The sequence below is a fragment of the Pyxicephalus adspersus genome, chromosome 8 (assembly GCF_032062135.1).
Source record: "Pyxicephalus adspersus chromosome 8, UCB_Pads_2.0, whole genome shotgun sequence".
In the NCBI taxonomy this organism is placed as follows: domain Eukaryota; kingdom Metazoa; phylum Chordata; class Amphibia; order Anura; family Pyxicephalidae; genus Pyxicephalus; species Pyxicephalus adspersus.
Genome location: NC_092865.1, coordinates 36414072 through 36435725, shown reverse-complemented (window position 1 = coordinate 36435725; position 21654 = coordinate 36414072). Strand labels below are relative to the sequence as shown.

Here is a 21654-nt window from a genome sequence, read left to right as displayed (position 1 = left end):
TGTCAATTTTCCCTGAAATTTTCCATATATCAGTTAATTTTCCCAGCTACACTGATAACTTTTCTGCATTGAAGAAAGCTGCATTTAGTATTTAACACGTTTGCATGTGTCAGTTACCTGTGTCCATGCTGCATGCAGGGGTTCTTTTATTAGGGACAAACCATAGAAAGGGGAGGTGTTTGACACACCTAGAAGTGTAGGATACTGGTGGCAGATAGAGATCAAGACTTTTAGATAGATTGTGAGAATAATTGCAACCCCTATCATGTTGATTGGGGCCCTAATCTTTCCCCATTATATCCAAAACTAAAAAAATAAAAAAAAAGTTGGGGTATAGATACATACTTTAAAAATGTGCAGGTAACAATAGTGTTTCTTTAATTGCTTGTAGTGTACCTATCTCTTGCTTCAATGCTTTAACTCAGAGCTTGAACAAAGATGCAGCAAGCAAAAACAATTTAGCAGTCCTGAAAATTCATCCTTGATTCTGGTCAGTGACTCAAAGCAATTAAATAAGAGAATCTGCATGACAGCTAGTAAACTAGCATTTTTAGAAAGAGGTCAGACATGGTGACCTCTTAGATCAGGTTAAATGTATTATTACCTTTAAGAATCTTTTATGATTTCCCCATATTGATCAGCATTTGTTCCTTGGTATTTTAAGCTTTTAGACTATGCCCTTGAACAGGTCTATGTGTGCATTGATGTGTTTCTGTTTGAACTTAGTGCTGCAAGTGCAATGAAAAATGTATGGCATATGCACACAGAAATGAAGAAACAGTGTTTGCAGAAATACAAACACAAAGGTTACATCGTCTTGAAAGGTATTGCAAATTCCTTGATTAAGAGTCACAGTTAGCTTACACTAGATAAGTCTCTGATCCACATGTTGGTAAATTCCCACTTTGGGTCAATCATCCTCGCACTGCTTGTTTGGTAGTTTTGAATAGAGTTATACTATTATTGTTTTTTTTCAGACTATGACCTAATCTTACCTTTGCCATTCTCTTCATCTTCTACATATCACAAAGTCACTATTGTTCACAGCATGCATTTACTTGTAATTACTGCAATTTCCAGGCATCCAGCATGGCAACATCCAACATAACATGTCATTATCTGTGTCACCTAACTCATACATTTTTATTTGCAACTGTTTTTCACTCATTATTTTTGCTAGATCCCAGGACATGATTATTTTTGCCATTTTGTCAAATGATTAAAGCACAGATAGCCTGAATGATAAAAAATACACATGCATTGTTTAAAGTGTTGAGTAAAGTTTGTTTTGTAAGAACATGATTTATGAGCTTGACAAATGTTTTATAGTTTTGGAGATTTTACTGCTCTATGTATCTGTTTACCTCAATAGGATAGGAAATAAGGGGAAATACCTCCAAGAAGGAAAAAAAATGCAAGAAAAAGAAAAAAGGTGAATGCAAAAATATCCGGATGAAATACATATATCAGGGCTATTTTACCTGCCAAAACCTCCAGCCCTGATATTTACATAGCTCTGTCACATAGCCTCTTCTAGGAGGGGAGGAGACCTTATTTGTCTCTCCTGAAGTAAAGCAACAGTTTCTCCTCCCACAGTCTAAGGTTAGTCAGTGAAATGAGAAGCATCAGATCACCTCTGTGTTATTTTGCTCATGCCTACTTTCTGTATGTTCTCTGTCACAATAAGATAATTGCAGCAAAACCTATTGGGTCTGTGGGGTGCTTCTTCCCGTCCCATTCTGAGCTTTGCTTTATAGGGCTGAAGTAAAGTCACATTCAGGTATGCACACAGTTACATCTAAAAAATTATTTAATGATGCATTAATGAAAACAGCATTCATTTGTATGTTTTATATAAATCTTAAGTCAAGTTTTAAAGTAGAACTTTGGCCGCCTGTTAAAAAAGATGTGCCGTGGCACATCTGTACTTATTGATATCTGTACTTGTTCTAATTCCACTGCAAAGTCCACCTGATGCAGCTTTCTGTGATGCGGTTACAATAGTACTGTGCTGATCCCGAATTCAGAGCTGAGTTGTCACTCTCATGTAGGTTGGACTACTTTTACTACAGTGGGATGCATTGTCAATGACAATTTCCAAGCCCGTAGCTTGTAAGAACCTGACAACATTTAGTCTTGGCCACTACTTTTTGGATTGACAGCACTGTCTATGTCGCTACAATCCTCTCATTATAGGCTGCAGCACTAAGAGAGCTTATGAGACAAAAATCAAGGAGGATTTAGCTCAGTCATGGAAGTTAAAAGGAAATTTGTGTGTTCTTTATAAGGCTTGTATATCACATAGTAACTGGATGTGGGGCACTCTAAGCATATGATGAAAAAAATGTTGAAAAAACAAAACAAAATGTAAACTTACAAAGCACAAATTACCCCCTCAACTTTATTGACTTTTTGTTGTATTATCTGGTATTTTGCACTGGTAGTAAGTGGGCTATACTTCTGAGCTTATATTATTCAATTTTCCCATATTACCCCTTATATAAGGCGCCCCAAAAAATAGTTGAAAATGACATATAACTAATTAAGCTATTGAATTTATATACATACGGTAAACCTCTGCTGAGAAAGGGGAAGGGGCAATAAACCAGAATGTTTCTGTCTGTTAGCCCCATCTGTTTTAAGGTCCCATTTGACCACAATGGTTATGGTTACTCCCATATATCTCCTTTATCCCAAAAAAATATAAATAGTAAAAAAAATAAAATTGGTAAATATACCCAAACACTTTTTAATGTAATGATTTACAAATGTTACAAAATATCACTTTCATTGCAATGACGTTTGCTTTTTATATAATTAACCCAGATCTATTTTTCCATTCCTCTAATAGTGCTGGGTATTGCCCTTACTTTTACAGAATATATTTTATTTGTCTGGCAGTGAAAGGGCTAATTTTGATAGCTCATATAGTTTAATGGGCTGTTGGCGGCCTGCGGTATCATAGCAGCTAATCCTTGTTATCTGTCCAGTCCCCCGTTGCAAAAAAGGCTCTCCAGAACTTAATCCCACACTGATGGGAAAGACAGCATTTTTAGTGTTCGGTATGAAACATTTTGTTCAGGTCCCGAAACCATTCACAGAACATACCTAGATAAGCTGTTAATCCTAGCTTGGCAAGAACATACACACTGGAGACATAAGGATTCACTTCTTGGTTTTATACACTTACCTGTCCAGGAGGTTGTGAGGAAAGATGCAATATCCAAACACATTCTTCACATTTAATAGTAAAAAATAATAACATTATTATTTTTTTTTTTTTGTAAATAAAAAAAACTAGGCCCACTAATTAAAGTCAAATGATGCCACATCCTACAGCATACTATACACGACTATGTACTGAAGAAGGGATTTTTTTAGACACCCTAATGAATTTCAAATATATATGGTACATTACCCGGGTAAAATAACTTTTTAAAAAATTTGTATTGTACTTCCATATTTTGATGTTGTAAATAAGATTTTTAAAGTCAGTCGTGCAATTTTTTTTTTTTGTACGTGTATGGTATTCCACCAAAAATAACCTGCTAGTATCAGTCTTATATTGTCATGCCCAAATTTAAAGTATAATACAGATTTTAGTGATTAGTCAATTAGCGGGCATATTCAGACCACTCCAGAAAAAAATGTATAGAGGACAATATTCTGCAAATGTCTAGATAATAGGCCAGATTTATTAAAGCTCTCCAAGGCTGGAGAAGATACACTTTCATCAGCGAACCTGAAATAGATTTCCTAAAAGTAATTTTCTATGTGCTAGCAAATGTTTTAAATCTTGGACCAGATCCATTTAAGGTCTGCTGGATCACCTACTGCACCGGGTCTACTGGAACATAGTAAAGTTTCCCCATTTTTTGGTAGTGGTACACACTGTTCATTAATATTTATGTATGAAACTGGCTACTTAGCTTTTTTGTGACATAGGGGCCAGTGGGTGGAATCAGTGAATGATGGAGAACATAGCCATTCAACACTACTGGTAAATACCAAAGATTTAAGACGAAACTGAGAATTGAAGAACAAGGGAATTAGGTTGTGTACACACGTTGTGTTATCTTGGGCAAGAATTTGATGTGTACAGCAGTCAACCAAATCCAACATGGTGGATCAATGAACGACCTTCAGCAAAGACTCTATGTATTTAAATAGAGTTGAGAACAGTAGGGTGCCGCTTGCTTGTCTTTCCTCTTCCCTCTCTATAGAACTGAACAGGCACTGTGTGTACAGCAGTCGTACATTCACCTTTCATCATCTGTCACTGGAAACAATCAAAGATGAAAGATCATTTCCATCAACAAAATTCTTACATGTGCACATAGCCTTAGTACCTGTCGTCCTCAGGAGAGGTAAGTTTTTATCTTTTTTGGGAAGCAAGAGTAACTTTAGGAAAAAAGAGCTTGATGCACAGGTGAGTTAAAAATATTTTTATTGCTTTCCCTACCAATGGTGTACAGCCAATTTTATAATTTCCACACATTTTCCACACAGCAAGACAGGTGAGACAAGTACTTCAAGCTTAAGCCTTGTATCCTGCTGTTTAGCATTTCATCTGTTTGTGTCACCTCTCTGCATCCTCATTGGCCAATAAATAGGTATCACCATTGTTCAGTAAACAGGCAGCTGACCTAGGAAGCAACATTGCTAAACCATTAAGCAGCAGATGATCATACTAACTCATACTAACTCAACTAAATATCATTAGCAAGGTTTTCTGAAATCAAGATTCTATTGCAGAATACATATATTATATACTATTTATCTTTTTGCCTGGCATTGTACTTTATTAGTAATTGCTCCTACCATGGTGCATGGTGCTCATGATTGGAGCACCAGGTATGGAAACTACAGATTTAAAAAAATATACCAAAAAAAATTTATACCAGAAATGTTTAAAAGCTAATATGCCATTTTACTGGTAGGGTTAACAAATCCTGTTCCCAAAATTACCTTTTCAAAAAGTTTAACTATTGTCAACACTTATCTAGACATGCCAATAATAATTGCTTTTTTCCTGCTTGCTTACAGTTGTGCTTACCAGAGGAAATATCTCCAGAGGATGATCATTTTTGTGAGGAAATCTATTTTCAATTGCTTACCTTCCTGCAGGGAGAGCATTTGATTGATGGTCCAAGGAGAATAAAGACTAGGATGGTACAGTAGAAACATAACAAGAAACTTTTATTAAAACACCAACCCATTTTTAGAAGTTCATCTTCTCTTCCTCAGGGTGAAATGATACATCAAGACAGTTTATATATATATATATATATATATATATATATATATATATATATATATATAAATGTATCGAGAGAGAGAGAGGTATTATGGTGTGCGATGTGTGATATAGATTTATTCAAAGTAATTTGCTAGCAAATGTTTGGAATCCCGGACCACATCCATTCCAGGTTTTATGGATCACCCAGCTTCACTGATGAAAGTGTATCCTCTCCAGCCTTGGAGAGCTTTAATACCTCAGGACCAAAGTGTGTTTGTAGAGGCATTTGTAGCAATTTTATGGTATAAAAAAAATGTATAAAAAAAATATTACCCTCCAATAAAATTATATTTCCTAATAACATTTTCAATTAGCTTTTAGTGATTGTGTTTAGATTTGCTTTAAGAGATCTAGTAAGAATAACATGAAAGAAGAAATCATTATCTGTTCTAATACATTTTGTCACCATGAGGAGCAGAAGGTAAACTCTGCACTTTGTTGGTATTTTAAATGAACACTTCAGTCCAAAGTAGAAATTAGGCCTTGAAATACAAATTAAAAGCAGATTCCACTTGCTCAAGCCAAATCAAATCCTACCTATCTGGAACAAGCACACCCATATACACTGCCTGTAAGAATCTTTATAGGCAGAGACCAGTTATAGGTAATGCTTGTTTTTGGAAACATAATGGAAATACAGAGATCTAAAAATGTTTCCACCCCATGTCCTGTTTTGCTAGTTGTACAGCCTAATGATAGAACATAATAGTACAAAATGTCATCAGTTATCTAGTTGTTATGAAAATAAAATGACACGTGAAGCATAAAGCCACAGATGTGACAGTTCTTGTGCCCTCAAAAAAAATTTAGGTGAGCAGTTTAAATCCTGCTGTTTGCTTACTTGTTAGGGGCTATTTGTGTGGAATAGATTTGAATAGAGTGACACATTCTAACACAAATAGCTGTTTGGGAGTTGAGTTTTATCTTTCATTCGCATGCCACAGGAATTTAGAACACCAATTTAATTTTGTGGTAACTGCTTATTTTTTTTATTATTTTTTTTTTATTAATAACCCTGTATTTCCTTTCTGCCCCAATTAATTTGCCACACGATGTTACATTTAGAAACAGGATCCTTTTTAAAAAATATTTGAAATGATATAACAAAATTTGAACAGGAGCCTGTACTAATCAGTTGTGTTCTCCATCTCAGAATATTGCTTTGCTTTGTTAATTACTGAACGATCAAAATAGGTAGACTTAGGGCCTGATTTATTAAAGCTTTCCAAGGCTGGCGAAGATACACTTTCATCAGAGCGGCTGGGAGATCCAGCAAACCTGGAATGGATTTGGTGCAGGATTGAAAAGATTTACTAACAAATAGCAAATAATTTTAAGCAATCCATTTTAGGTTTGCTGGATCACTAAGGTTTACTGGTGGAAGTGTATCCTCTCCAGCCTTAGGGAGCTTTCATAATCAAGCTCTTTGTAAGATAGATAAACTGATTGTAGGCAACAACAGTTTTTTCTTACAGCTTTCCCTCTGAACAGGATATGACCTAAACATTAGCTTAGTGGCTACTTTCAGTGCTAATGTTCTGTATAAATTGAAGATACTATGATTTTTGAAAAAATAAAACACTTTGGTGTAAAGGCAGGTAACAATGCTATAAGGGGAATAAGGAGGAGAAAGACAAGTTTTTATTTTATGTTATTGCAAACTATAATTCGGTTTTAAAGGGCTGAGTCAGCTTGTAGTTTCAATCAGACATGATTTCTATTCAGTATAGTTTTTTCTTTTTAGATACTTAAACTATCAGCAAGGGAGGGAGGTAAATAGCTTTCCACAGCACTGTGCATATAACATCTACCACTGAGTATATAATTGCCAATTTTCTGAGACTCTAAGGTCATGTATTCCATTAATTTTAATTGCCTTTAAAATTAAGACATGCATTTCAGGAGAACCTGGTGATTGCTGGGTAAAACAAGTTGGCAAACATAATACCTACAGATGGTAAGTCAACTGTTTTTTAATCTTGCTGGAAACAAAATGATAAAAGATGAAATTTTATATAGCACATTAAAAGTTTCTTGGTGTGACAACTTGGCAGAACCTAGGCAATTATACTAGTACCCTTTATTTTAAAGAAAACAGGAAGGTTCCATAATTATAATAAAATCTATGCTCCTACCTCCCATGAATCTTGATATCCGATATCGCATAGAAATATCTCTCCAGATTTCTTTCATCAACAAAAGTTGCTCCTGTGGCAGGTTTAAGAAGCCTAATCCTTAAGTCTGTCACTGTGAAGAAATCTCGCAGGGTTTTGGTTGTGTCCAGTTGGCTGTAGAGTGATGCCATGTTATGCAACCGAGGTCCAGCAAATATTGCAAAACGATCTTTAATCTCAAATGATATGGTTTTGGTATGTGCTGCATATCCAGTGGAATACTCTTCTGTACATATTATATCTAGAGCGGTACTTGCGGTCAAGTCTTTCACAGATTTGGGCTCCATTCTAAATGCATCCAGGCAATCTGCAGCATAAAAGTGGTAAGGCTGCCACGTTAAGCCATAGTCCAGAGATTTTTCCAAGATCATTTTCTCAGGTCGGCCAGACTCAAAGGTAATAGCAATGTTTTGGGTAAGTTCTATGGTCTTGCCCCAGGACAATGTAATATTGATCTGTAGTGGAGCTGGGTAGTTTTTCCAAGTCAGAGATTGCCAAAAGGTGCTGGGGTTTCTACCCTCAGCATCAAACATAAGTTCAGGAGGGTGTGCAAGTTCTTTTGTGCTGGCATCACATTCATTGTTGCACATGTATGGATTTCCCTGAAAAAATCAAAACCAAAGTGTTAACCTATAACAAGAAACTGAATTATAACAGAAGTTGCTGAGATGGCAAACTGAATAACACAAATACAATAATGTCTAAAATTACCGTAATTAGTGAGTAATGATATTATCTATTGTTACCAGTGATAAGTATGACCAATTGTAAACTTTAATGAATGTAGTGGTTCTCCAAGCACAAGAGGCAAGTGAACTACACTGTAGAAATGTTACAGGGCTAATGTAATAACTGAGCTAACAACCAAGTATAATTCTTCTTAAAAAAAAAAAAGAAAACTATTTATTTTCTTAATAATTTCAAGACATTATGCAGTTTTCCCCAAGTGAGAGTGGCCAGCTGCCATTTATTATTAGGGATAAACTCCTGACACCAGATTGGTCCCATTAATCTGATCGACCTGCATCCCAATTATTAAATTTGTGCAGGAATCCTATATACAGTAAACTGGTTTATATTCAAAGCCCAACTAAACCAAAATATAACAAGGCAAAGTAATTATGTTATTAGTTTAAGTTATAAGTATTAGCTTTGAACTAAACTAAACTCGTAATTTGGTTAGCACATATGATTAACCCCTACCACTGGCTCAATTCAGAGATCTTTATTTTTATAGCCATCTTTATCGGCTATGCCAGGATGACATAACTCCTGCACAAGCACATGGTCAACAGTTAGTCTCGTCAACTGCATTAATAGCCAGGGTGTGCTGAGTTGTGCATGTGTAGCTCAGCGATTTTGACAAATGAAGAAAGCGAAAGGGCAGGTAAGAATGCTTTCTGCAGAAGAGACATTGCCTGTCTCTTTCTGCAATAAATCTCTGCTTGTCTGCAAATTTTTAAAGTGGAACTTTTGTTCCACTTTAAAGTACAATATATGAAATGTTGACACATCATTCCACAACTCTGTTTTTCTGAACATTGCTCTACACCAAGAATGGAAAATTTATAAAAGACTGAAACTGATGGACAGAGATAATTATGTGCAAAAGTAGAGGAAAATTAAAAATATGTGTATCTGTATAAGAAAAATATAACTGTTTTATTCAAACAATCCATAAAAGAAAGCCTGTCCTATATGCTTTAAAGTCACTGCAAATGTATCAGTATAATGAACTTCAGGCAACTCAACCTCCTCCTGAAACCAAATTGAAGTTTCAGCATTGCATGGCTGCCTTAAAAAGATCAGTGGCAATTAGCTCTCTCAAGAGGAGCCAGAACAAGCAGATTCTGCTCCTGATGCTTTATTTACAAGATGCAGTTATAAATAAATTGTGTTAAAAAGAACAGAGACAGCATATTGATTCTTACGTGAATCTTCCATTATATTTTTTATTAAACAATGGCATTTTATTTTTCCCGTACATATACACCAACGGGGAGGTAGTATTACTCAAACAATACCGATTTTCAAAAGCAAAACAAACAAAATAATTTAACTCTTATATTCCAAATGGCTTTCACTTTGGCTAAATGAGGCTGTGTAGCATATAGCATGGATTCCATGGATTTTACCACTTAAAAGCATGTGATTAGGCATGGCTTTATTGCAGAAAGGGACAGGCGATGTCACTTACCGGCCTGACCACTCCATGCAACTGTCTAATGCGCATGCAAACCCTTGTATTGGTTGCCAGGTTACCTGGCAATCCCGCCTTCCCATGCGGTTGCCAGGACTTAATGAAGGTGCACAGGATTTACGTCATCCCGGCAGTGGCCATTATCAAGATTACGGCATCCTGCAAATAAATTGGGACAGATGGGCATTAGGATTATCTAAACGCCTAAAATATGTAATACAAGTCCCTAGCTATAGAGACTGAAAATATTATAATTGTTTTGAATTTCTTACCTCTTTTGTTGGGTACATATCATATATACCTTTATTAAAACGTTTTATATTATTAAAATAATAAAATAAATTTAGGATGCTTAAATATAGTGTAAAGGAAAAAAATCACAGGCATGATTGTTATAATGGTTTTCAGGGAATGAGAGATAGGAAGGCCGGGGCGTTCATCTACGTATGCTTCACAGGACCTGTGCTTTGATAAGAACAGAAATAGCTATTGAAATATTAAGTACATCCTACAACCTGACATTTGAAATGCCTAAAAACCTAACTCCATACACTTGAAGCCACTGGGGGACAGGGGATTAAAGAATTCACCCAAGTATGACTATATATTCTATTCCTAGCCTACATAGAAATCTAGGTTAATGCTGCTCACACATTACACACATTGAACTGTGATTTGGTTAGTTGTAAATCTTGTTGCTGTTTATTTGGACTCCTTGGACATTCTTATTTTTTTTGGCAGACTGAATCCTCTCCATAACAAAATAACTTATTCCCCACTGGTAAAAGGAGAGCTGAATGACCTAAGCTTTATTGTTGGCATGGATTTATGTAGAGTTCCCATTAAAAGAATACACATAAAAAGCCTAAGGTTTCATGTGCACAGGCTTTGAATTTTAAAGAAGCTCAAATCAATGTGATGCAAAACAAAGCAACACGGCTCATATGCATGCATTTACTCCAGCTCTGAAGTGGTTTGAGGTCCGTTGGGACTATTTTGTATTTATATACTTATATTTGTCTATACCCACACTCCAAATATTTCAGCCCTGTTGTTGTTCTTTATCATTGCAACTGTGCAGAGAGCTTTATGTTAACATATGACTATGGCTTCATTCAAAGTGACACTCAAAATGAATAAAATACTTGCTTCTAGCAGGTATAAGGTGCACTGGAGGTAGCTAAAAGTAGTTTGAGGCTTTAATATTTACATCTGCTATAAATGACTTTATCCATACTACCTTGTAGTGGGAGTGCTTTCCCAAACCTTCCCACCCAACAGAATCCATCATAGTGACCTGACATAAGTAACTAAGAGGAAGGAGGGATCAAGCAAGCTCCAGAACTGCATATTTATCCATTCTTATTGCAAATCAAAGAATAAATATTTAGCATTATTCTTCCAAAATGTTTCTCATCTCCACAATTACCAGCAAGTGTGCAGAACATCATGGTTGAGAAACACTGCTTTGTGTACAAACCATGGTACTATTTTCTTCCACCGGTAAAAAAAGACTCATTTAAAAGTGAAAATCTTGTTTTTAAAAGCAGCGTTGGCTAATCTGCTAATTACACTTCTAAAATAATATATATTATAATAAATATAGGTTTACTGTTCTGTTTCTTGGTTCAGTGATGCATCTTTGTGTCACTTCTCCAACTCATTCATGGAAAATGATGCAGCTTCCTCATCTTTGTTCAGTTAGCAGGGAGGTTATCCTGCCTCAAGGATGCAGTAAATCTGAACCAGAAAATAGTAAAGCTGAGCTGGAGACACTATTTTACAGGCTGTGCAGCATGGAAATCAGAATTCTGATATATAGAGCCTGATTTATTAAAGCTCTCCAAGACTGGAGAGGATACACTTTTGTCAGTAAACCTGGGGGATCCAGCAAACCTGGAATGGACTCGGTCCAGGATTCCAAACATTTCCTAACAAATAGCAAATTACTTTTAGGAAACCCATTCCAGGTCTGCTGGATCACCCAGCTTCAATGATGAAAGTGTATTCTCTCCGGCCTTGGAGAGCTTTAATAAATCAGGCTCATAGAGTCAGGTTATATGGATTTTTCTGTGTATTTAGCTGTTTTCCTGGAGTTCCGCCCAAGAGATGCCTAGCTGTCAGTTATTTGGACTCAGTAAACCTTTATAGGGGTGTTAGGAGACTATTTCAGTGACATGTTCATTTATATGAATTTATATGAGATGAGATTTATATAAGATGGTTCAGTTAGCTAAAAATCCACTTTTGACTGCATGTTGATAAATTCCAGTGTACACAGTGTAGAAAGTAAAACAACCTATTTTTCCCTATGAGGCTGAAATTTTCACATTTCAAAGTCTGTCGATGAGCTTAAAACTTTGATGTTGGGATTTATTCAGACTTGAAAACATCTGATTTGTCAGTAAAGTTTACATTGCTATGTGAGTACCAAGTAAAAGAATAGATTTGGGTATAATCTGTATTGATACAAGATATGAAAAAAAGTTTTCCAGGAAACCTTACCATGGTTTTACAGTTTCTAAAAACTTCATATAAATGGTTTTATTTCTTGGTACAAACATCTCACAACTGAATTGGTATCTTAAAAAAACAGTCACAGGGCTGGTAATGTCTTGTGGTTGGAAAATGTACAGAGCAAGGAAGCTTCCTACAGAATAAATATAGATTAGATTTAATTATATGTAGTGTAAAACCGGTTGCTACTTGATGAACATTCCTATGGATTACTAAAAAGACTACTTGCCCTTGGTTATAGTGTTCTTTCGTTTCTGGCTGAACCAATAAGATGTCCTTTTCCTGCAGCCATAAGGAAAATGGCAGCCAAAATGTGGACATCATCTTTTATAAATGGCCCTTAAAATGTTTTTTGACTGTAATTGTGACTGCTGAGTGCAGTCTCAGCTGATTGTGTTTTTAAAGGACTGATGTCAGGTTTACTCTACTTGTGTAGATGTGATGTCTGGAAGCCTTTATATAAATTGTTTTTTGTGCTTTTGCAGCACCTCCTAAAGAACAGTTAACCTAGGAAAAATCTGCAGCATATCACCAATTGGGTGAGATGGCTTCAACATACTGTTACAGGGTGGATATACAATTCTGTCTGTCTTATCAGCTGTTTAGCCCCTGCTAATTGTGCCATCAGTAAGCTAGACCAGGTTTAGCTAAAAGAAAGAGAGATGCTGTTCTAGAAGGATCCTTAGAAAGCCCATCTTCCATGGGGGACGTTTTTTGGCAGCCCCTCTCTCTTCGGGGATAGGTGATACTGTATACAAGCTGTATGTCTCTGGTAAGGGCCCAGGATTGTAGACCAGGCCTAGGCAGTATACCCTCTTTTTATGCATGCTTTGTGTTTGGAAGCCATGTCGACCTAAGAGTCCTAAACAGATACAAAAGGAGAAACACAATCTCTTGTTTTATGGCTGCACTTCAATTTGACGCTGTGTGTTTCTTCTGAAAGCTGAGGCTTACCCCTGAATTAAAGGCTGGACCTGCATTTATATTTTCAGGAATGATTTAGGTGGAAGTACAAAAATTTACAAACATCAGAACAATAACTGTAAATCCCACTAAGAGTAGGCTCAAGATTCCTGTTAGCTGTATACTCTGGGTTTTGGAAGTTTTAACATTAAGATACAGAACGTGTTATTATGTACATTACACTTCTGTTCCACCAAACTATAGAGCTTCATGTATAGAATTCAGAACTTAGCATACATCTACTGCCAACATGCTGATCTTCAGCCTGCCAGAATCATTTATTGGTAATTTAAATAGCCACACATAGCTCCATATGAACTATAGACTTGCTCCTTACAGATATCGTCTATAGCAGCAAGGGGCATGTGTTCTATTGGTGCAGCAGAAAAAGGAAATTGTCATGCCACAATTTCCTAAAAGATCAGACTTTCACACAGTTTACCTGTGCCTGGTTTACCTGTGCCTGGTTTGCACTTCCTTGCTGTGCAGAAAAGTTGATATATGACTCCCAGCATGGTCAGCAATAAATGTCCGATGCTTACTAGCCCCGGAATAAGTTGCATGCTCTCTATTTATTTATTAGAATGTAACAGCAGATGGTTGCATTGACTGATATGACAAACTACATGTTTAAAAACCCATTTCCCTTGTTTTGATTTCAGCTCAATGTATTGCTGATCTATCATAGACATCTGGGAAACTCAGCAACACACAAAGTGGTGCTATGAGGTTTTCTAGTAAAGTAGCTGGAGATGAGTTTTGACATGTCTTGGAAAGAGATTAAAAAACTGTCAGGGCGAAGATGCCAGTGAGGTGACAAGAAAGACGAGCTCGTCCTTCAGGAACAAAGAAAAAAAAAGAGAAAAAAAAGAAGGCCCTCTCGCTCCTAATTTCATCAGCAAAATGCTTTTATTGAAATCGATACCAAGCAAATTAGAATCTCCCAGCAAATGTGCAGAAAATCAATGAGAGGCAGGTGTTATAGTGAGGAGGGCAAGTTCTGTGGGTGGATTGATGTGCTGAGAGATGTTGAAAGCAGGAATGAAACGGATGTACACCATTGGCTTAGCAGGTCACTCAGGGCTCATTTGGAAAATTTGCATTACAAATAATGGGACAGTCTTCTTTAATATTGGAAATACCCTTTCTGTATATGTATTGCTGATGGAGCAGGCTTCATTGCACTGTTTGCTGCAGCGTGGCAAAGAATTAACAGAAGTGCAATAAGTTAGCCCATACAGTTTACAACTCAGTCACGGGTCTGTAATGATGAATCTGTGTATTGGCATTTTTTTACGTATGTGATTTTTCATTTATATTTGTTCCGTAATATAGTTATTATTACCATCATGTACCATCACTGCTGCTGTATCCGTTAATAATACATTTCAATACTTAATTATCTTCTTTTGTGATCTGCTTACATTGATCTTGACTAATGACCCTGAAGCCAACAAAGTTGAGCACCAGGATATACAGTTTTCATTTTTTCAATCCAACTCAGATTTTAATACTGTAAAATCAGTGAATTTATTGTATACAGTAATACTTAAAAGACAAATGCACCTTTGGCATAATTGTTCTTTATTCTATTACCCACACTGATGAGTAAAGACTGCCTGATAAAATACCTTCCTTCCTTCTCATCTGGCAATATTTGCTGTGTGGCGCTGTAAAAAAAGAAAATCAAGTCTGGCATTTAACTAATACTCTGTTATTGGGTTTTACTGAAGCTAGCATCTTTTTATGTATAGGCTGTCTGAATTGCCAGGTTTGTAATAGATTTAATTTTGAAAACTGTATAGCCCTTGCCTACCCTTTGTCTTTTTGTTTGCCCCTGGAGGTAGTTTTTAAATTGTTTTCCAACCATTACCACTGATTTAGTTTTCCCTGTCCTTCTTCCTAGCATATTCCCAATGTTGTGTGGCATCCCCAAACCTCACCCATTATCAACTGGTTCCTGAAACATTAAACTTTATTCAGCCAAGGATGGATGAAACAAATTAAGTTACTGGCTTTAGCCGCCTGCTAAGTCTCATTTCACCAACAAAAAAAAAAAAACACATTGGGAATCTGATTTGCAATTTCAGCTGGTGTGCAGAGATTAATATGAAATCGGAATATATTATAACAAAGGGTTGCAATCACAAACAGCCATATCATGGTAAATTGAATGAACCAGGAAAAAGCTCAGCTTTCTTAATAGAACTGAAACATTTTCTGAGCAATTGAAATAAGCCGCACTGTCATTCAGCACAATGCCGTGAAGGGCTTGTCAGTTTCTGGTCTGCATATTAGCTGCTCTCGCTTTGCAAAGAACTAGGCAAAATGTCAGTTGGTTATATTTAGTGATTTCAGCAGCTCCTTCAGAATGAGAAAAGAAAAAAATAGAGAACAAGGGTGAATGCATGCGTTCCTATATTCAGGTGAGTTTGTTCGCTTGAACTGGTGATCTGGAATCAATGGATTGGGTTCCACAAAGCCAGAAACAATGTGGAACTGTGGCCTAGCTATGCACAGCCATATATTTACATACTCACTGCAAGTAAAATATACTTTTTTTGATCTGCCACTTTCTGCTGAAATTGTACCAATGTACCATCAATATTTACAAGAGAATGATTTCTGAGCAGCCATGTGTGGTAGAAAGTATATATCTGTTTAATGGACTCTGGGTTCTAATGCTGTGATCTAACACTGGGAATGTTTATCTGTTTTAAACATTCAAGAGAATGTTGGATTTGATATTATAGAATATAATGGAGAGTCTTTTTATCTGTACAGCTAGATAAGGTCTCCACAGATGTCCTTGGTCGACTATAGCATCAGTACCAGAGAATGGACCATTGGGAAAACATGTTAAATAGGGATGTTAAAAAGAGGGGTTTAGGATGATGGACACATGGAAGTGAAACCATTATGTACTACTTCACTATAAAAAAAGTGAAAATATTCCCAAGTAAACAATCTTCAATAAAACTTGGTGACTAAAAGAGAAGGGATAAAATCAACATTGAGTTGTGCAAAGTGAGTTGCACTATGAAGCCATCAGCAATATGGATCTTTAAAATTGAAGGACATTTGTAATGAAGAAGCAAATGGACTGTGTTGCTAACATCATACAAAAAATAGTTATTTAGCTTTTCTCTGGTCCAAAGAGTTCCTTAAATTGAGTGCTTTTCTATAATTGCAATTTGTCATAAAAGCTTAAAGGTGAACTTCTACCATGGTTGTCCTCCTCAACATTTCTTAACTAAGAGACAATGAAGTGCCCTTTGAAAGTCCATTTGCTGTACATGCTACATTGAATATTTTGAACCCTCCTGGCTGCATAAGATCGATATCCCAGGAGGCCTCAGCATAGTCAGCTTGTAGCCTACAGGTCTAGTGTATGTGCATTGGGATATTGGTGGGGAAGTGACTAGCAGTTGAAGAAGATATAGTGAGATTAGGTGTATAGTAAGTATACTTGTTGTAGAGAGCATGGACATTTTCTTCAGTGGAAATGGATGATCCCATTGACCATATTTAAACTCACTACTTCAAATTGACACAAATAAATAAATTAATTAAAATACGTTTGTAAATACAGATGTGAATAGAGTTTGCCACAAAAATTGGTGAAATAGCACAATTTTTTCTACCTTTAAAAGTTGGTTATGTTTTTAACATTTTTCAATGCATTTAGCACTGAAATCTTTACAGTAGATATAACCCTCAATAGAAGATTGGCACCCTTAAAAGATGGCACTTAGAAAGCGGTGTATCATCAAATGACTTTTTTACAGCCTTTTCTTGATTCTGTTTTGAGAGGCAGTTGTCACTCTGTACCAGGAGATGTCTGGAAAAGTATGTGACAAAAAACAGATTTATAAGTAGGTCTGTTTTACAGATACAAGAAAAACTTAAACATTATAGATGTAACTTCAGCACATTTAGAACTCCTACATCTTGTACTGTGATGGTAGTACAGGTTAGTTTATTGCATTAAAAGCTGCAGAAACCATTCATCATGTATTATTTTCTAGCTAGATGACATACATCATTTGGTCCTTTCTTTCTTTAGTCTCTTTCCTTTCAGATTTGTCCCTGGCACACCCCTTTTATATATTGGATTTCTGTTTTTTTCAATCATAGGTCTTACTACGGCTTCCTGTTTTCAAGCAGGTATGTTCAGTTGGCCCCTACCACCACCTATAGTCTGCATGCAATGCATCGAGAAGCATAGGAATATAGTGAATTTGTCACTAGATCCACAATCCAGTATTTTATTCCATTGGCATGTTGAAAAGAGCAAGGGGTGGTAAGGAGGAATAAGGGGTGGCAGAATATAAATAGAATAAACTTTAGCTTTAGAGTAAACCTTATGCCTGGTCATTGTTAAATGAACAGTTTTGAAACCTTACCTGCTCTAATAGGGCATCTGTTCAATATTTATCTACAATTTATACCTTCACTTGGGAGGTCCTGACCCTTAAAACAGGTCAGTGTTGTCTGCACACTTTGTTTCTATAATCACTGGTTACATTGCTCTTCTGTCTAATTAAAACATGTTTAACTCTCCCATGCGGCCAAGGTGAACGGGTTCTATATTAATTCGCACATTGAATCCCTCTTTTTCGCATACACACAAGTTCCTAGCTACCAATTTTAATGAAGTCTGCTCTCCCTGTTAAATATTTCATACACATATTTTATGTCGCTGAATTTTAAAGCAAACAGATAAAATGAAAGAATTCAGCCTTAACGTTGCCCTTGTGAACTTTTCATCTATTTCCTATTTCTAGGACTTTTTTTTTCATTAAACATCAACAATTGTGGTTAACCCTTTATTACAATTAATTGGTCGTATGTCTATTGTTATTTATTTATTTTCTGTATTCATAAACATTTTAAACAGTGTGTACCACGCTCCGTAATATGTTGGATTATGTTAGAATTGGTCATACCAGTCTCTGCTCAGAAAAGCTTACTATCTGTTGTCCATGTTACACACACACTTTCAAACTTTTAAATCTTGTTTATTAGCTTTGAAGTTACTTGTTTGAGCCATTCCTGGTGGGGATGACAACTGCCTTCTAAACTGTGCTCCTGTATTGTCACCCTTTCACAAGTGTCCCTGGTTAAGACTATATCCAGCCATGCTAACACAGATTGCAGAAGAATGGTTGTCACTATTTCAAAGTTGTACTAAAAAAATTAATTGTCACCAATGCGAGTAGAAAGAAATTGGATTAAAAAGTGGTTTAAAAAAGTAGCAAAGGAAATCGCCAGCAATGAGCTGTAAAAAATGTATTGTATGTATTATATGTATATTATACATAGTGTTTCAGCAAACTTTTTGCCTAAAAATGAATTTTAAGTTAGCCACCATCCCACATCATAGTTTTCCTAAATCTTCTTCTCACTGTTGGTTTCTTCAAAGCAGAATACTTATTACAATAATTATAATTATTAATAATAATGATTTCTTATTAAACACTGCTGTTGTACGGCAGTCCATTTATTTGAATATGGCTAGCAGCAAACCATAACACATGAATAATGGACATTATCATTTTTTGAAAAAGTCTATGTTGTTCACAGTTGTCAAAATTATTGCCACTGCAATGAAAATTCTCCTTCATAGTTGTTATTCAAACACTGTTTTCAATACTTATAATAATAGGCATATGTCTGCTAGAAAAAAAACCCCTTTTTCCTCGATTTAAAATAGTTACATTTTGTAAGATTAATTGATTTGATGTTAGGAGTCAAGGCACGTTACAGTGAGTATGTTGATAAAATAGAGGTTACCATTACTAAAATTAAAGGGGACATTCCATTCCGTCCACTGGGAGTTGGCAACTGGTGGTCGGATAATTTGAGAAATCCGAGTTACAATCTTAAATTACTATACTTGTTATTGACAAGTATAGTGGGCTCCGCCAGTCTGGCTACTGGACTTTTAATGGACTTCTCATTGTCGGATTGCCAATTGCCTGAGCCATACTATACTGGTCACTGACATGTATATTATGGCTAAAAAAAGATACCAATTCCAACATGGAATTTCCATATCTGGTCACATTTATTGACCAACCATCTAGATGCTTTAGGATATGATGGAGAGATTTTAGTAATGGGGAACAATGCCTTCTACATTGGCCAGTGAGAAGGCTGCCACCCCTACATATAGCCAAAAAGATAATTGTCAGTGGTAGGTTAGAGTCACAAACTGCTCATTACTCAAAGAACCCCTGGTAACCTCCAGAGGAACCCCAGGTTTCCACGTAAACCTGGTTGAGAAACATTGGTCTAAAGCTTTATTCACATTTTTATAGAATTTATAAATAGCAAAGCTGTTTATTGTGTATTGTATCCTGCAAAATTACTGGTATTAAATGCCAAATGATTGACTACAATAAATATGCAGACGAGAAGTTAAAGGGAGCAGGTTAAGCAAAATAAGTGGTTTATCATTGTGGACATGTTTCTGATTGTGTCATTTCAGTTTTGATTCTGTCTTTTGTGTAAGTATTTTCTTACAGTTTACTTGAGTTTGTGACTATTTCTTCATGTTTTTGTAGAATAAGAATATGGGTGAATATGTTGTTAACATATGTATTAGGTATTTGGAAAATATGCAGCTTGGACCTAATTGAAAAAGTAAAAAAAAAAAAACCTTCTGTAGACACTCTGTGGATGTACATTCATTCATGTGAATGCATTTATATAAATACATACGTATATCTTCTGAAGCTGAACTTTTGGAAATACAATAAAAATGTTTTGATGTGTAATAAAATGTCTTTAAGATAGTGTACAAAAGTTTTACATTCACTTAAAATTTTACTTTAACGGTGTCTGCTAATGTGCTAAAATAGTTTGGCCTTTAATTTTCACCTACCTATAGGTTATTAAGCTTGTCTAATGTAACATGGTTAATAAATCAGCAGACTAATGAAAACTTCTTGTGCCCTTGTGGCAACGTAAGCAATTAACAATAAGCTTTTACCTTGAACCTCAACTTGCATGCAACATGACTTGTTTTGTTTCACAATTAAGTGCATAATATTATATCTAAAACCGCATTTACCCAAATGAAATGCTGCTGAATAATTAAACAGACACTGGTCCAAAATACTTTTCTTTCAATTAGTGGTAAATTGATATTGGTGTTGTGTTCTTTTAACGGTTCTGGAATTTACCACCCATTAAGTGGAAATTAGAACTTAAAGTGTGCATTTAAAAGGTAATAAGGATCGTTTAGACAGGAATACTGTATGCTTTCCTTTTTCATTAAATACAGAAATCTTATATTCAGTTAGTCTTAAAACCACTTTATTTAAACAAATTGTTTCCTGGTTATAAGCGTAATTTTAATGCTCTGCTTCATTTAAATGTGCAGCAGGGGAACATAAGCATAGTTCTACATTCAAAGGAGTCATGCTAAATAATGAGCTGGATCTTTAGGGAAAACATGCAAATAAATGCTATTCATTATTGACTTTGTAAAGATGGCCAGCCTGTAGTAAAGTTAAATTTTAGTAGGCTCCAGGTTATATGAACTAGGCTCCAAGTAAACACCTAAATATTCGCAATGTGTTCCCTTTCTGTCCCTGGCCTGGGTCCTCATATAATTGTGGTGAGTGGGTATGCATCGGTGTGCACACGTTTGGCACAGGTATTCATCACCAACACAAGGTATAAAAAAAGATGTAACATATCAAATATATATATATATATATATATATATATATATATAAATATATATACACAGAGACCAATGGAACCAATGGAAGAAAATGTTCCTTAACTGATCTTTGTATTTGCATTGGTGGTGCACCATGAGCTGTCACTGGAAACTTCTTTGATTCTCACACACCTCTTAGTTGCCACCGAAGGCTAAGCTTAGTGGGGCACTCAAGTTTTAAATAGCATGCGCTTATTCAAAGAATCAGTTAGACAATAAACAGATGGTATTTGCATTTCTCTTTTCAATTCAAATTATAAAAGGTAAAACAAACTAGTCCTAGCAAGGTGGGTAGTGGGGAACCAGTACATTTGATCTTCATTAAAAAAACAGGCTAAAATAATGTTATTATGAGACATTATCTCCTTTACAGTGAAAGATATTGTTTCTACCATTTTGATACTAGCACTTCCAAAGAAAACGTATACTTTGCCTATTTGTTTATGGCTATGAAATAATTGGCCATGCAATTGAAAGAGTTAAGATTTAGTGAACAGTTTTTTCCACTAATAAGTGTAATAATATAATATTATATTTATTTTTGGAATATTCATTACTATATATAATGGAATATTATTTATACAAATATAATTATATTGTTATCAAAGAATGTGTTTTTTTTTAAACGGTTGCATTGGTTGGGCATTGCAATTAGAATTTATCTTGGTACTGGTCTGATATAAAAGACAACTGTACCTTTTGTACTTCAATCAACCCCCTATCCTCCTAAATGTAGCCTATCTGTTCAGATATATACCTTGTTCCT

General features: G+C 35.6%; 1 protein-coding gene across 3 annotated transcripts in view; it reads right to left on the bottom strand.

The window, feature by feature from the left end:
* The window catches only part of NTNG1 (netrin G1), a 167501-nt gene that overhangs the window by 78563 nt on the left and 67284 nt on the right, over positions 1 to 21654 (bottom strand). For all 3 annotated transcript variants that reach the window (XM_072420027.1, XM_072420028.1, XM_072420029.1), the window contains exon 3: positions 7435 to 8075. In XM_072420027.1, the coding sequence (XP_072276128.1) occupies positions 7435 to 8075 (641 nt within the window). The remainder of the gene's footprint in view (positions 1 to 7434; positions 8076 to 21654) is intronic.